The sequence below is a fragment of the Cavia porcellus genome, unplaced genomic scaffold (assembly GCF_034190915.1).
Source record: "Cavia porcellus strain 051 isolate PalLab524CR breed Dunkin Hartley unplaced genomic scaffold, mCavPor4.1 scaffold_3, whole genome shotgun sequence".
Classification (NCBI taxonomy): domain Eukaryota; kingdom Metazoa; phylum Chordata; class Mammalia; order Rodentia; family Caviidae; genus Cavia; species Cavia porcellus.
This window is the reverse complement of record NW_026947486.1, coordinates 8,810,657-8,825,141: the sequence shown is the minus strand read 5'-3', so window position 1 is coordinate 8,825,141 and position 14,485 is coordinate 8,810,657. Positions and strand designations below refer to the sequence as shown.

The 14,485-nt window shown below is 34.6% G+C and overlaps 1 protein-coding gene and 1 long non-coding RNA gene across 6 annotated transcripts in view; one reads left to right on the top strand and one right to left on the bottom strand.

The window, feature by feature from the left end:
- Sytl5 (synaptotagmin like 5) overlaps positions 1–14,485 on the bottom strand; it is a 127,935-nt gene that overhangs the window by 79,585 nt on the left and 33,865 nt on the right. For 3 of the 4 annotated variants that reach the window (XM_063245692.1, XM_063245693.1, XM_063245694.1), the window contains exon 2: positions 13,086–13,295. The exons of the other annotated variant lie outside the window; for it this stretch is intronic. In XM_063245692.1, coding sequence (XP_063101762.1) covers positions 13,086–13,295 — 210 coding nt within the window. The remainder of the gene's footprint in view (positions 1–13,085; positions 13,296–14,485) is intronic. 4 annotated transcript variants of the gene reach the window in all.
- The window catches only part of LOC134475407 (uncharacterized), a 46,139-nt gene continuing 37,485 nt past the window's right edge, over positions 5,832–14,485 (top strand). Inside the window, exons 1-3 of one of the 2 annotated variants that reach the window (XR_010046506.1) lie at positions 5,832–5,921; positions 8,468–8,495; positions 8,804–8,920. This is a non-coding gene — a long non-coding RNA (uncharacterized LOC134475407). Of the gene's footprint in view, positions 5,922–8,467; positions 8,496–8,710; positions 8,921–14,485 lie in introns of those variants that run through there. The other variant, XR_010046505.1, reaches the window with a different exon arrangement.

Sequence of the window (14,485 nt, the reverse complement as noted above, 5' to 3'; positions counted from 1 at the left end):
AATCAAGCTATTCTTTCATAAGAATTGGAGAAATAGTTTTTGAGAACTTTCCCATAAGTCATTAGGCCTTCTAGTTGGAATATCAATTATTTGTTAAAATTTCATTTCTACCTCAATTTTACTGAAATGTCAAACCTTGACTTGACACATTGTTTTGGAGAAAGGCCTAAATGAAGAAATAAACAAATTCAAAATCTTTGATATTAATCCAACTCTAGCTAATATACATTCTAAATCTTAGTGTCTTTATTTTACTATCTATAAAATATAAAACTAATTGTCCTTTTTATCTAATAGGTGTATTATGAGTCTCTGAAGGATTATTCTTTAAGAGTCATTGTGATCCAGAAGTGAATCAATCATTATGGGGACTGAAGGCCCAATTCTGAAATGTGTTCAATTTCTAAGTGACTGTGTTTATGAATGGGCAATGACCCTAATTTATTTGCCTTCCAGAACAAAAAAATGTCAGTAGATACTAAATCCTCACTAAGTTTTTCTACTTTTTATATACTTTGGCCATCCATTAAATACTACCAGGTTTATAGAGAAAGAGGTAAGACCAAAACTAAGAGCAACAACCAACAGTATAAACAATCCCAAAAGGGACTCAGATAATATAGATGCATTTCATAGACATTAAAATAACTACAAATAGTTTATTGAAAAAATATAACAATGAGGTAAGCAGAGAGTTAGAAAGTACATCAGAAAAAAAATTCCCAAATTGGAGAAACACAACTGATTTTAAGAATTAAATGCCTGAGATGACAGATTAGATATAGTTAACAAAAAGAATTTGTGAATTTGAAGACACACCAGACAAACATGGAAATTGAATACAGCAGCATAAAATGATTTAAAAATAGAAGAAAAGAAAGTAAGAATTACACAAAAGATGTTTAATACAACTAAGACAAAAATTTAGGTTACCCAGAGTAAAGGGGAGTTACAAAAGCGCAAAAAAATACCTGATGGTGAGATATCGTCTAAGAAATGTTAACATATGACAAAAGGAATTAAGACATGTATTCAAAATGCTCTAGAAATCTAAAAATCCATAAATACAATCAAGTTGGACTGAGGAACTCTGTACTAATTGTACTAACCAATAAAAATTAATAGAAAAAAGCATAAATATTAAAATAGCTAAAGAAAAATATTACTTTCAAAGGAGCAATAATATACTGATAGCTTGTTTGCCTAAAAGAAGCCAATTGAATCCAGTAAGCATTTTGGAAAGCAGTGTGGAGGTTCCTCAAATAATAAAAAAGGAAACAAAGAAACAAAGACAGAAACAGATCTACTATATAATCTGGTTATTTTACTAACTTATCAGTGGCCATATACTCAGAGGAACAAAATAATTATGTGGAAGAAAGCTTTGCATTCCTATGGTGATTATAGCAGTATATAGAATACATAAGAAATAGAAACAGGAGTGTTCACAAACTGGTGAATGGATACAGAAAATGTAGTACATAGAAACAGTGGAATACCATTAAGTCATAAAAAATGATAGCCTGCCATTGTGACAATATAGACGGAGCTAGAGATTACAATGTGAAGTAACCCAGACACAGAAGTTGAGAGAATTGCTGGAAACTGGAGAGCGTAGTGTGGAGGTATGGTGAGGAAAGACAGGTCAATGGTCACTCAGATACAGTTTGGAAGGAACAAGACATTCTGATGTTCTGAGACACTATTGCACAATAAAGTGATTACAGAAAACAGTTTATTGTATCTTTCAGGAAGCTACAAAAGAATATTTTGAATATTTTCACAATAAAGACATAATACTTGTTTGAAGACAGATATGTTTGACCAAATTTAAGCATTCCATCATCTATATAATTAACAAAACATTATGTGAAACTCTATTAATGTGCACAATTGCTAAGTTTTGAAGAATCATTTAAAGTAAATTTAAATTAAAAATAAAGAGAATAATCAATTAAAATACGTCTGAAAATTAATAATTAAATAAAACCATACTGAGGAAAACAACAACTGAAGGTACTTATCACTAGCACAAATATACACTAAAGGAAATATTAAATGATACATCGAAGGCAGAAAAAAAAGTTATTCCAAAGGGAGGCATAGAGATGTAGCAAAAAATATAGAGAAATGAAATAGTAACAAGGTAGTAAATTTAAAAATATGAAGCAAAAATAATCAGAACTAAAAGAATAACTAGAAGATTCACTATCATTATGAGTTTAAAATATTTCTGCTAATTTCAATTGCATGACGATTATAAGTCTAACAGTAAAATATTAACAACTACTGAGAATCATATAGGAGAATATTTCCATGACTTGGAGGTTAAGGAATAGAGTACAAAGTCTCACTAATAATGTGAGAAGCATTAACAAATTAAACTACCAAAAAATCAACTGGGATCTTACCTTATTAAAAACATTTTGCACAGCAAAAGAAATCATCAACTGACAAAAGAAAACTCACAGAGTGGGAGAAAATTTTAGCCCACTGACCTTCAAAGGACTTCTATCTAGAACATACAAAAATTCAGAAAATCAGACCCCTGAAATTCAAAGACTCATTCCAAAAATGGGCATCTGAGATGAGTATGCACTTCTCAGATGATGAAATACTAATGGCAAACAAATATATGAAGAAATGTTCAGTTTCATTGATCATTCAAGAAATGCAATTTAAAACAGCACTGAGTGTCACATCACACCAGAAAGAATTGCTGTCATTTAGAAATTAACCAATAACAAATTCTGGAGGGACTATGGGAAAAAAAGGAACCCTCGTCTTCTGTTGGTTGGAATAGAGACTGATACAATAATCATGAAAATCAGTGTGGAGAGTTCTCAGAAAATTAGGATTAGAGGTCCCATTTGACCCAGCTGTTCCCTTATGGGTATTTCCTCAGAAGAATTAAAAACATCATACAACAGCAACATATGTGCACTCAGCTTTATAGCAGCACAGTTTGTAATAGCTAAATATTGGAAGCAACTCAAATGCCCATCAATCGAGGAATGAATTTAAAAAGATGTGGTATTTTTATACAATAGAGCAATACTCAACCATAAAGAAAAACTTGAGGATTTTATAGGTAAATGGATGCAGCTAGAAACTATACTCACAAATGAAATCAGACACATATGTGTAAAAATTATATTGTCTTACTAGTGTGAGAAACTGAGCAAGCACATATGATTCAAAATATACAATAGAAATTGTAAACTGGGAAGAAAATGTTAGAAAGAAAACATAAATTGATAGCAGAAAGGAAGAAATGGAAAAACAAATACATATATATATATATATATATATATATATATATATACACACACATGCACACACAATATGAGTAAGATAGCTATACTGTCAGCTTCTCTCTGTTCCCTTAAAAGGACATTATGTTCTAATATTGTTTAGACAAGATATTATGCCTATATCCTGTACTTTGATTAACTTCTAGGAAGACAACAATATACATTGTACCAACTATTGTAACTGTACTACTACCTGTTTTGCAATTTGGTTTCATTGTTTGTTTTTTTTCCTCCTTAAGAAATTGAAAAAAGAAAACCAAACCAAATCAAACTTCTACTATTAGAGATTCCTGCTCATAAAATTTACCACTAAGAAAGTGAAAAGCCAAGTCAGAGGGTGGGAAAAGATATCTGCACACAAGTAGCCAGTACAAATTGCATACTGAATATATAAAGAAGTTTTTTAAATCACTCAAAGGTTATTGTAAAACCTACATTCCAGATATTATACTAGTCTTCTTTTTCCCAGACCTGGTACAAGATATTTGCCACTTTTTCATTTTAAAGAGAGTAAAACAAAATAAAACATAACAAAGATGATCAGAAAAGAATTATGCAAATAACACAGGACTTCAAACGAGACAAGAAATCAACAGTGGCTACCATAATGTCTCTTGTTTTCCTCGAAACTATTGTCCAAACCTTCACATGCAATAAATTCAAACAAAACAAAATAGTATAAAACCAATCCAAACAAAAGAATAAAAGCATTATGGGTCTCCAAAACCAGACAATAGGAAATCAAGAATGACTACCATAAAGTTTCTTGTTCTCTTCAAAATATCTGTCCATATCCTCACACATATTGAAATGAAATAATAGAAAACAAACTAAACTCAATCAAAATGAAGAATAAAAGCACTATCAGACTTCAAAACAAGATGACAGGAAATCAGCAATCGCTATCATAATGCCCCATTTTCTTCAAAATAGCTGTTAATATCACCACGCATAATAAAACTGATTCTTGTAAACTCTTTAGGAAAAATTCTAGGAATGTAAAATCCTACTCATGTACATCTATCCCTTCTGTATTAGAGGAAAAAAACAACACAAAACAAAAAATGCAAGAGAAACAAGAAACAACATAGGAAAATAAACAATAATAACAAACCCAAAACAATAACAATATAGGCTTTCAAGACAAAATGTTAGGGACATAACAAAGATTGTTATTTTGCCTAGTTGTCTTCAAAGTGTTGTTCAGATTACAAGATATAAACATCGATTAGATCAAAATTGATCTAATCCTAGAAATGTTAACTGTTTTGTTCCAAGAGGTAACAGAATTAGTAATACAATCATCCTATCTATCTTGAATGTATATTAAAAAGTATGTCTTTTTTTCTTTTCCCTTAATTTTTTTCTTTTTCCTTGAGTTATTTTCCCCTTTGGTCAGTTTCTTACCCTTTCACAATATTTATAGAAGATTTTGTATCTTATTTTTTCCTTCAGTTTCATGTATAAGGGAGACAATATCTTATTTACACATGTAAATTTGATTTATTTCACTTATGAGTATGGTCTCAAGTTGCATCCATCAAGTCTCCATGTGGTCTTTGTTTACAGCTGAGTAGTACTTCATTGTATAAAAATATCACATCTTGGTAGTCCATTCCTCAGTTGATGAGCATTTGGATTGTTCCCCAACACTTGACTATTATACATTGTGCTGCTATAAACATGGGGGTACATATTTCACTGTGGGATGACACTTTTATTTCTTCTGGGAATATGCCCAGAAAAAGGATAGCTGGTTCAAATGGGACCTCAACTCCCAGCTTTTTGAGGAAACGCCACATTGATTTCCACGATGGTTTTACCAGTATGCACTCCCAGCAATAGTGCAGAAGAGTTCCTTTTTTCCCCACACCCCTTCCGGCATTTGTTATTGGTGGTTTTCTTGAAATTGACCATTCATTCTGAAGTGAGATAGAATCTCAGTGTTGTTTTAATTTGCATTTCTTTAATGAAAAATGATGCTGAGCATTTTTCATGTATTTATTTTCCACTTGTATTTCTTCAGCTCAGAAGTGTGTATTCATCACAGATGCTCAATTTTGGATAGGGCCTTTGAATTTTGGGGATCTGATGTTTCTTTTAATTCTTTATAAGTTCTAGATAGAAGTCCTTTATCTGAGGGACAGTTGAGTATGATTTTTTGCAATTCATGGATTTTCTTTTTGCTCTGTGGAGATTTCTTTTGACATGAAAAAACTTTTTAGTAAGATCTCATTTGTTGATTCTGGAAGTATTTCCCATGTAATTTGAGTTTTGTTCATGAATTCTTTGCCTATCACTATGTCTTCAAGATTTCTATCTAATTTGTCTTCAAGCAGATTGTCATGGTTTATGTTGGTGGCTCCCAGGCCTCTTGCATTTGCATTGTGCATTTGTGATTGGTTTATTGTCTAGTGCTTGGATTGATGGTGTCAGTGCTATACCCACCTAGGGGTGGAGACAGGATGTAATGTAATGGCAGGAAGAAGGTGTGTTGTGCTCTTTTGCCTGTTTCCTCCTTGCTGTTCGCAGCTGCCATGAACTGAGGCTCTGCCATGCCAGCCTGCCTTGGAACCAACTGAGTATGGACTGAAACCTCCAAAAACTGTAAGAAATAAACCTTTCGTTTCCAACTTTGGGCTTCAGGTATTTTGTCTCGGAGACAAGTAAAAAGTAACTAAGACACAGATCTAGTGTTTCTGTTTTAATATTTCGATCTTTGATCCATTTTGACTTTAGTTTAGTGCAGAGTGACAGGCATAGATCTAGTTTTAATTTTCTGCATAGGGAAAGCCAGGTTTTCCATCACCACTTATTAAAGAGGCTATCTTTCTGCTAGTGAAAATGCTTGGCACCTTTGTCAAAGATAAGGTGATTGCTTGTGTTTGTAGTAGTGTATGGATGATCTAATCTTTTCCATTGATCTTCAGATCTGTTTTTATTCCAATACCATGCTAATTTTATCCAGTAGCTTTGTAGTATAACTTCAAGTCCAGAATTGTGATGCTTCCTGCCTTGCCTTTGTTGGAAAGAATTGCTTTTCCAGTTCTAGGTGTCTTCTGGATCCAGGAGGCTTTTAGAACTGATTTTGCTATAGTCCTTAGGAGCAGAGCTAAGATGGCAGATCAGTAAGCAACAAAATACAGAGCCTCCCTGAGAGAAACAACTCAGATACCAGAATAAAACATCTTGGAGAGGACCAGATAGAGGGAGATGGATCCTCTTGACCTAGGAAGAAACTAAAGGGAAAAGAGCAAGTCAAATCATGGTCCAGGGCTACCATCGGAGCAGCTAAAATTAGCGACCACGGTGCTCTCACTGGAGCTGCAGGAACTCACATCTCTGTGACTCACTAGAGCCATGGTCATGCTGAAGTCCAGGGTCGAGAGAATGGAGCCAACATGGAGACCTGCACTAACCCGTAGTGAGTGCTCAAAATAAGACCCTCCCATGGGAGAGGGACGACCAACTGGACGACATGTTGGAATCAGGGAGGAAAGACATGAACAAGGAACGGCAGTGACTTCAGTGGATTATCTTGCTTTGAAATTTATGTCTCTTACATTGCTTTTTTATGTTCTGTTTTGTTATTTTTAATTTTACCCTCTTTAAAAAAAGAAGTGATTTTGCTAGATATGTGAGGTATGCTAATGATATTTTAATTGGAATTGCATTAAATCTGTATAACTGTTTTGGGAGAATGGTCATTTTCATAATGTTTGTTCTTTCTATTCATGAACAAGGAATGTCTTTCCATTCTCTGAAATCCTCTTCTATTTCTTTTTTCAGAATAATATATAGATATTTTACTTCCTTTGTTAGCTTGATTCCTAAGTATTACATTATTTTGGATGCAATTGTGAAGGACGTAGTTTCTCTTATTTCTCTTTCAGTGAGTTTGTTGTTTGTGTACAGGAATGTTATTAATTTTTGAGTGCTTATTTTGTATCCAGCTACATTTTAATTTGGTTATTATATCTAGAAGTCTTTCAATGGATTTTAGTGTATCTTTTGTGTAGAGTATCATGTCACCTGCAAATAATGATAATTTACGTTCTTCCTTTCCTATCCTCATTCCTTTTATTTCTTTCTTTGTCTAATTGCTCTGGCTATCGTTTCCAGCATTATACTTAACAAGAGTAGTGATAGTGGACAGCCTTTTCTTGTTCCTGATTTTAAAGTGAAAGCTTTTGAGTTTTGATCATTTAATATGATTATAACTGTTGGTGTGTCATAGATGGCTTTTATTAAATTGCAGGAAAGATCATGTATTCCAGTTTTCCATAGGGTTCATATCATGAATGACTGTCGGTCTTTATCAAAAACATTTGCTGAATTTATTGAAATGATCATGTGATTCTTAACTTTGGCTCTATTGATATGGTGTATTATATTTATTGATATGCATATATTGAACCATCCCTGCATTCTTGGGATGAATCCCACTTCATTGTGGTATATAACTTTCTTGATGACTTGCTGCATTGTTTTCAGGTATTCTAATGAGGATTTTTACATTGATGCTCATTAGGGAGACTGGCCTGTAATTTCTCTTTTTTGGTTGGGTCTTTATCTGGTTTGGGTGTTACAGTAATCCTTACTTCCAGGAATGAGTTAGGGAGAATTGTTTCCCTTTCAATTTTGAAGAGTTTGAGGAGTGCTGGAATTAAGGCTTCCTTGAATTTCTTGTAGAATTCAGCTGTAAATCCATCAGGACCTGTTTTTTTTTTGTTTTTTTTTTTGTTTTTTTTTTTTTTTTTTGTAAGGTTCTAATTACATTTTCAGTTTCATTACCTGCAATTGGGTTATTCAGCAGTTCCATACCTTCTTGATCTAGCTTTAGTAATTCACATGTTTCTGAGAATCTACCCATTTCTTCTGTGTCATTGAACTCGTATGAGTAAAGTATTTTGAAGAAAATATTGAAGATCTTTTGCATTTCCACAGATTCTGTGTGATTTTGCCCTTTTCATTCCTTATTTCAAGAATTTGAGTTTTTTCTTTCCTTTTAAAAATAAGGTTGGCTAGGGGCTTATCAATTTTACTTTCTTTCAAAGAACTAGCTCTTTGATTTATTAATTCTTTATATTGTTTTCTTAGTCTCAGTTCCATTAATTTCTGCTATGATATTTTTTATTTCCTGACCGGCGCAGCTCCCCAATGAGACAGGAAACGCTTCAGGTGGGTAACAGGAACTGCCAACTTTATTGTTGCGGGTTCTGGCTTATATATCTGACTGTGGCCAATCAGGCTGCCACGAGGGCTGCCACGAGGAGGAAGGGCTGGAATGAGACGCGGGCTCTGGCTAATATACTCAGCTGTGGTGAATACGAAGTGAGCACGGGGTGGCTAATTTGGAGAGGGACGTAGCACATTGCGGAAGCTGGTGTGTTCCTTAGTCCCGGGTGGGGTATGGTATGTTGAGCACCTGCGCCCAACAATTTCCTTCCTTCTTTTGGCTTTGGCTTGACTTGCCCTTCTTTTTCTAGATGTTTGAGGTGTAGCATCAGGTTGTTTATTTGTGTTCCCTCTGCTTTGCACAAGTGAGAATCCACCACAATATACTTCCCTCTAAGGACTGCTTTAATTTCATCCCACAAATTCTGGTAAGTTGTATTAGTATTTTTGTTTGCTTGTAGATATTGTTTAATTTCATCTTTAATTTTTTCCTTGACTCATTGATTGTTCAGCAGTGTATTATTTAATTTCCATATGTTTATGTAGTTTTTTCATTTTCTTTTGTTATCAATTTCCAGTTTCATGGCACTGTGATAGGATAGTATTTATGGGGTAATTTTGATTCTTTTGCATTTACTTAAGCATGTTCTATGTGCTAGTATGTAGTCTATTTTAGAAATATCCCATGTGGGAGCTGGAGATTTAGCTCAGCGGCGTAAGTGCCTGCCTTGCAAGCAGGCAGTCGTGAGTTCAATCCCTGGTACCGATAAAAAGGAAAAAGACAAAAAAAAAAAAAAAAAAAAAAGAAAAGAAAAGAAAAGAAATATCCCATGTGAAGCTAAGAAGAATATATATTCTAATGTTGTGGGGTAGAACACTCTGTCCATGTCTACTAAGTCAATTTGTTCAAAAATTTGATTCAGTTCTGTTATTTGCTTGCTGATTTTTTTTGTCTAGTTGATCTTAATGTCTCCCATTATAATTGTATTATTGCTTATTATTGATATCTCATTTTTATTAATATTTGTTTTATACAGCTTTTTTGTTCTCATATTTGTGGGATATATATCTTGCTCTTAAAGTTTTCCACTAACCAGTATGTAGTGACCTTGTTTATATCTTGATCTTTCTTGATTTGAAGTTCACATTGTCTGTGCACAGCTACCCTTGCCTTTTTTGCGGGGAGGGCTCCTCTTCCATGGAGTATTGTTTTCCATCCTTTGACTTTCAGTATATGAATTTCCTTTTGTGTTAGACAGCTTTCTTGTATATAGCATATGGTTAAATGCTGTTTCTTGATCCATTCTGCCAATCTGTTTCTTTTAATTGGTAAAACTGAGGCCATTTGCATTCATCTTTCTAAGTGATATATAATGTTTTATTTTTGTCATCTTATTTTTATGCATTGATTCTTTACCTTTCTCCTCTGTTTAATTGTCCTGCATGGTATTTTTTTCTGTTATTATTTGTGAAATCATAGTTATTTTTATGTCTAACTAGAATATGTTTCAGTATTCTTTGAAGGGTTGTTTTGGTGGTCAAAAGTTGTTTAGCTGTTCTTTGTCAGGGATATATCTTATTTCTCCAATGATTTTGAAAGATAAATTCTCAAGGTACATAAATCTGGGTTGGAAGTTATTTCCCTTTAGGATTTGAAAATTTTCACTCCATCCTCTTTTTGACTTGATTGTTTGTGTTGAGAAGTCTGTTGTGATTCTGATGAGTTTTCTTTTATAGGTGATTTGTGTCTTTGCTCTGACAGCTTTTAATATTCTGTTCTTATGTTGAATTTCTGGGATGTTGATTATTATATATCTGAGTGTAGATTTATTTTGGTTACGGGTAACTGAAATTCTTTTCTTTTTTATCGGTACCGGGGATCGAACTCACCACCGCCTGCTTGCAAGGCAGGTGCTTATGCCGCTGAGTTTAATCCCCAGCCACCAGGTAACTGAAATTCAGTATGTTTCACTTATCTATATATTTCCCATGTTTGGGAAATTTTCAGCTATTATCTTTGTAATGGTCTTTTTATATTATTTATGTTGTCACCTTTTTTCCTTCACACCCATCATTATTATATTGTTTTTCTTTGCATTGTCTTGCAATTATTGAATTGTTATTTCCTGATTCCTTATTTTTTTAAAAAAAAGATCTTTCTTTTTCTCTTCACTAGCTGCAGTCTTATATTTGAGATCTAAAAGTCTATCTTCACATTCATTCAGGTAGCTTTTGCCAGCTTTTGATGAAATGTTTAATTTCTGGAAAAGCTCTTTAAATCTGTTTCATGCGTTCCAATTATTTCTTATATTGTTCATTCAAAGTTTCCATTGTTTTATGGTGCTCTTCTTTTTTTTAAACTATGTGTTCTTTAGATGATCTATATTATTTAATCAATGTGGGTTTTTTTTTTTTTTGCATTGTTTCGTAGAGGTGACTGTGAACAGACCAATTCAGAAACTGAAAATTTAACAACTGAAAATGATCACTTAAGCAAATTAAAATAATATATCCATTTAAAATATCAGCATTTTTTTTTCATTATGTTTATCATTTCTTGTTTTACTTGGGCAATTGAGTCCTTTTACAGCTTCATGGAGTTGTTTCTTTACTTCAGTTGCTATCATTTAAGAAGTTTCATGTGTGTGGTTTACACTTTCTTCTATGTCCATGTCTCCTAGGCTTTTGTGGGATGGTCTGGGTGTTTGAGACTGCATATTGCTTTTTCATTTTGTCATTTTCCTGTATTACTCTGGGAAGCTGAAAGCAAAGACTCAGTTGTTTCCTGGGTGAGAATGGCTGTCTGTACTGGAGATAGTATGGTGATAGTTTCCCCAGCTAAGTGAGAGTCATTAGACAGGGCTTACTGGAGTGTTAAATGGCACTCAGAGGCTCCCCAAATGGGGAGAGTACACTGGAAAACCCCACCCAGCACACCAAAGCTCCTCCGTTGCTTGAAGTTGCTGGGTGGGGCCCTACCAGTTTTAAAGTGATTTACCAAAGCTGCTTTGCTAGTTGGAGTTTAGAGACCCTCAGCTCATGCAGCTCAGCACACAGAGGCTCTATGGCTATTGGCAGTCACTGGGTAGGGCCCTACAAGGTTTAAGCAATTTACAATGGTCACAGGGCCAGGTAGATTAGGCTGTGCAAGTCTTTACCTCATACCATACAGTGCACTGAATCTACCCAGCTGCTTGAGATAGTTGTGCAGGGCCCTGCCAGGCTCTATGTGATGTATCAAGGCTGTACAGCTAGGGAGAATCTACTATGCAGGCTTTCAACCTGTGCCCAATAAATTTGCTTATGTGGAGCAAACAACTGAAAATGATCACCTAAGCAAATTAAAATAATATATCCAGAGTAAGTAATGAAAGAAACTAAGTGGTTCATTTCTTTAGAACTGCTTATTTCTGGGAATTGAGGGTATAGCTGAGTGACTCAACACCTGCCTGATGGAAAGCTTGATGTTCTGAGTTTGATTCCTGGTATCACTCCCCTTCCAAAAAGAACTGCTTTTTTCAATCCAGTGTAGAAAAATAGTAGGAATTGGTCTATTCAGAGTCACCTCTATGACACAATGCAAAAAAAAAACCCCACATTGATTAAATAATGTAGATCATTTTGTATAGAAATCTTCAACAGAACAATACTCCTTGCTCAAAGAAAGTCATGGCTATTACTACACTATTCACTTTTCCTCTCAAAGTGGTCTCTTAATGCCTGTAACGGGATAAGTTAGTGAAGAGAAAAGAAAAACTGTATTAAATGGAATGAAATAGTGATGTCAACATATTCTTCCTCAACCACAGCAAAGACAGCTTAACTGTGAGTTGCTTCAGAATGTGATTATGAAGTGCCTTCCAGGTTAGTGGAGACAAATAAACATTGGGAAGAGAAAACATAACAGTTGATTCAGAGAACATTTCTCTAGAAAACAGGAGTTTGGTAGGACCCCTAAGTAACAAAGCCTAAATCATATTAAGATTCTAGGTTAAATTAGAAAACAGTGATCTCAACATATACTCAAGTTAGCAGAGTGAAATCTTTGTCACTTATACACCCACAGGTTAAACATAGTGGTAAACTGGAAGATCCTATCCATGTGCCTTTTCTCAGGGCAAAGGAGATTTGAAGAGAATAAATTTGGGAAATACTTCAACTATGTCTCTCAATTGATTTGAAAAACAGGCTTCACATTTTATACATATCTTGCCAGTGACTCTAAAATGTGTAAGAAAGTCTTAGAGGAATTGTTTGTACTTTCACAGAAGCCATGTGACTCAAGACTTGTTTCTCTCTCTCTCTCTCTCTCTCTCTCTCTCTCTCTCTGTCTCTCTCTCTGTCTCTCTCTCTCCTCTCTCTCTCCCTTTTCCTGTCCCTCTCTCTCTGTCACACACACACACACACACACACACACACACACACACACACACAGATGCACACATCAGAGCCCTACCAAGGCATTGCTGAGCCTGTGGTTGGGTTGTACTTTAACTGTACTGTTTATCCCTAAATGTAAAATGCTATTTTTCCCCAAGATTAATCACTTCAACCATCAAATCTCCACTTTCCATAAAAGGCCAAGAAACTCACGCGACTTTGGCACACACAGTACATTTCCAGCTGCCATCAAAGCCCATGACCCGGCATTCACTGCACACCCTCAGTGAGCAAGCCTGGCACGGGTCTCCTCGGTCAAAGATTAGGCCCAAGTTTTTCTGACAGTGAACACAGACTCTGCTGGTCTGCTGTTGGCTCTTCCCGCTTCTACGTTTTGCTTCTAAGAGTTCATTTTTCAGCTTTCTAGAAAGACAGACAGAGAGAGAGAGAGAGAAATTCACTTTAAAAACCACAGGGAAGGAGTGTAGACTGGTACAACCACTATGGTAATCAGTAAGCAGAATTCTCAGAAGACTAGGATTGAAAGATCCATTCAGTCCAGCTTTTTGCCTTCTAGCTATTTTCCCAGAAAAACTTAAAGTCATATCACAGTGATATATGTGCACCCATGTTCATAGCAGCACAATTTGTAATAACTAAACCTTGGAAACTACCAAGATGCCAATCAACTGCAGAGTGAATTAAAAAGTTGTGGTATTTTATACAATGGAATATTACTTGGCTATAAAAAGGATGATCTTGAGGCCTTCATAGGTAAATAGAGACAACTTGAGGCTATCCTCATAAAGAAATAAATAAGAATCATATTGATAAATATCACATTGTTTCTTTGGTATAAATAGAAATAAGAACAGTAGGAGTAATAAAACCCAAAATGTATACTTTCTGTTGTAAAAAAGAGAGGAAAAGAAAGTGCTCTAAAGGATATAACTGCATGTATGTTTAAGTGTGTAGGAATGATAACCATATTACTAAGTTTTTGTTGATCATTGAACAGAAAGTTTTTCAGTCTCGCTGTTTGAATGTCCACTTTATATGCTTTACTTTTGTAACTTGAACAACTGTTTCTAAGATGACAATATGTAATTTACCAACTAGCGATTTTTTACTGTTTTTTTTTAAATTTTGTATTATTTCTATCCTTTTTCTGTTTTGATTTTTTTCTCTTTAAATAAAAAACCCGTAGGGAAGCAGGGATCTATTTCAGAGTTACTTTAATTTGGAAGAACATTTGAAACGAGAGAGCCAAATACTTTCAATAAATACATTTTCTCCCTCCATAATCAATCAACCATTCTTTGATATTAGCCATTGGGTGATATACAGGTGTTTTGACTTTGACATCCTCCATTAGAAATATTTTTCTGTAAGTATTTATTTGCATTGTACTCTACCTTATCTAAGACATCTTTGACATTGTAGGGCTGGAGCACTGCCTCCGTGTGGTGGCAAATCTATGGCATGTGTGACACAGTGGACTGTTCATATCATCGAAAGCTCCAAAAGTTTCTCCATCACTGAATGTGTATAGTACCATGCTCTTTATCTGCCTAGGTATGCTACATGAGGCAACGGTGTGATTGGTACTTTCT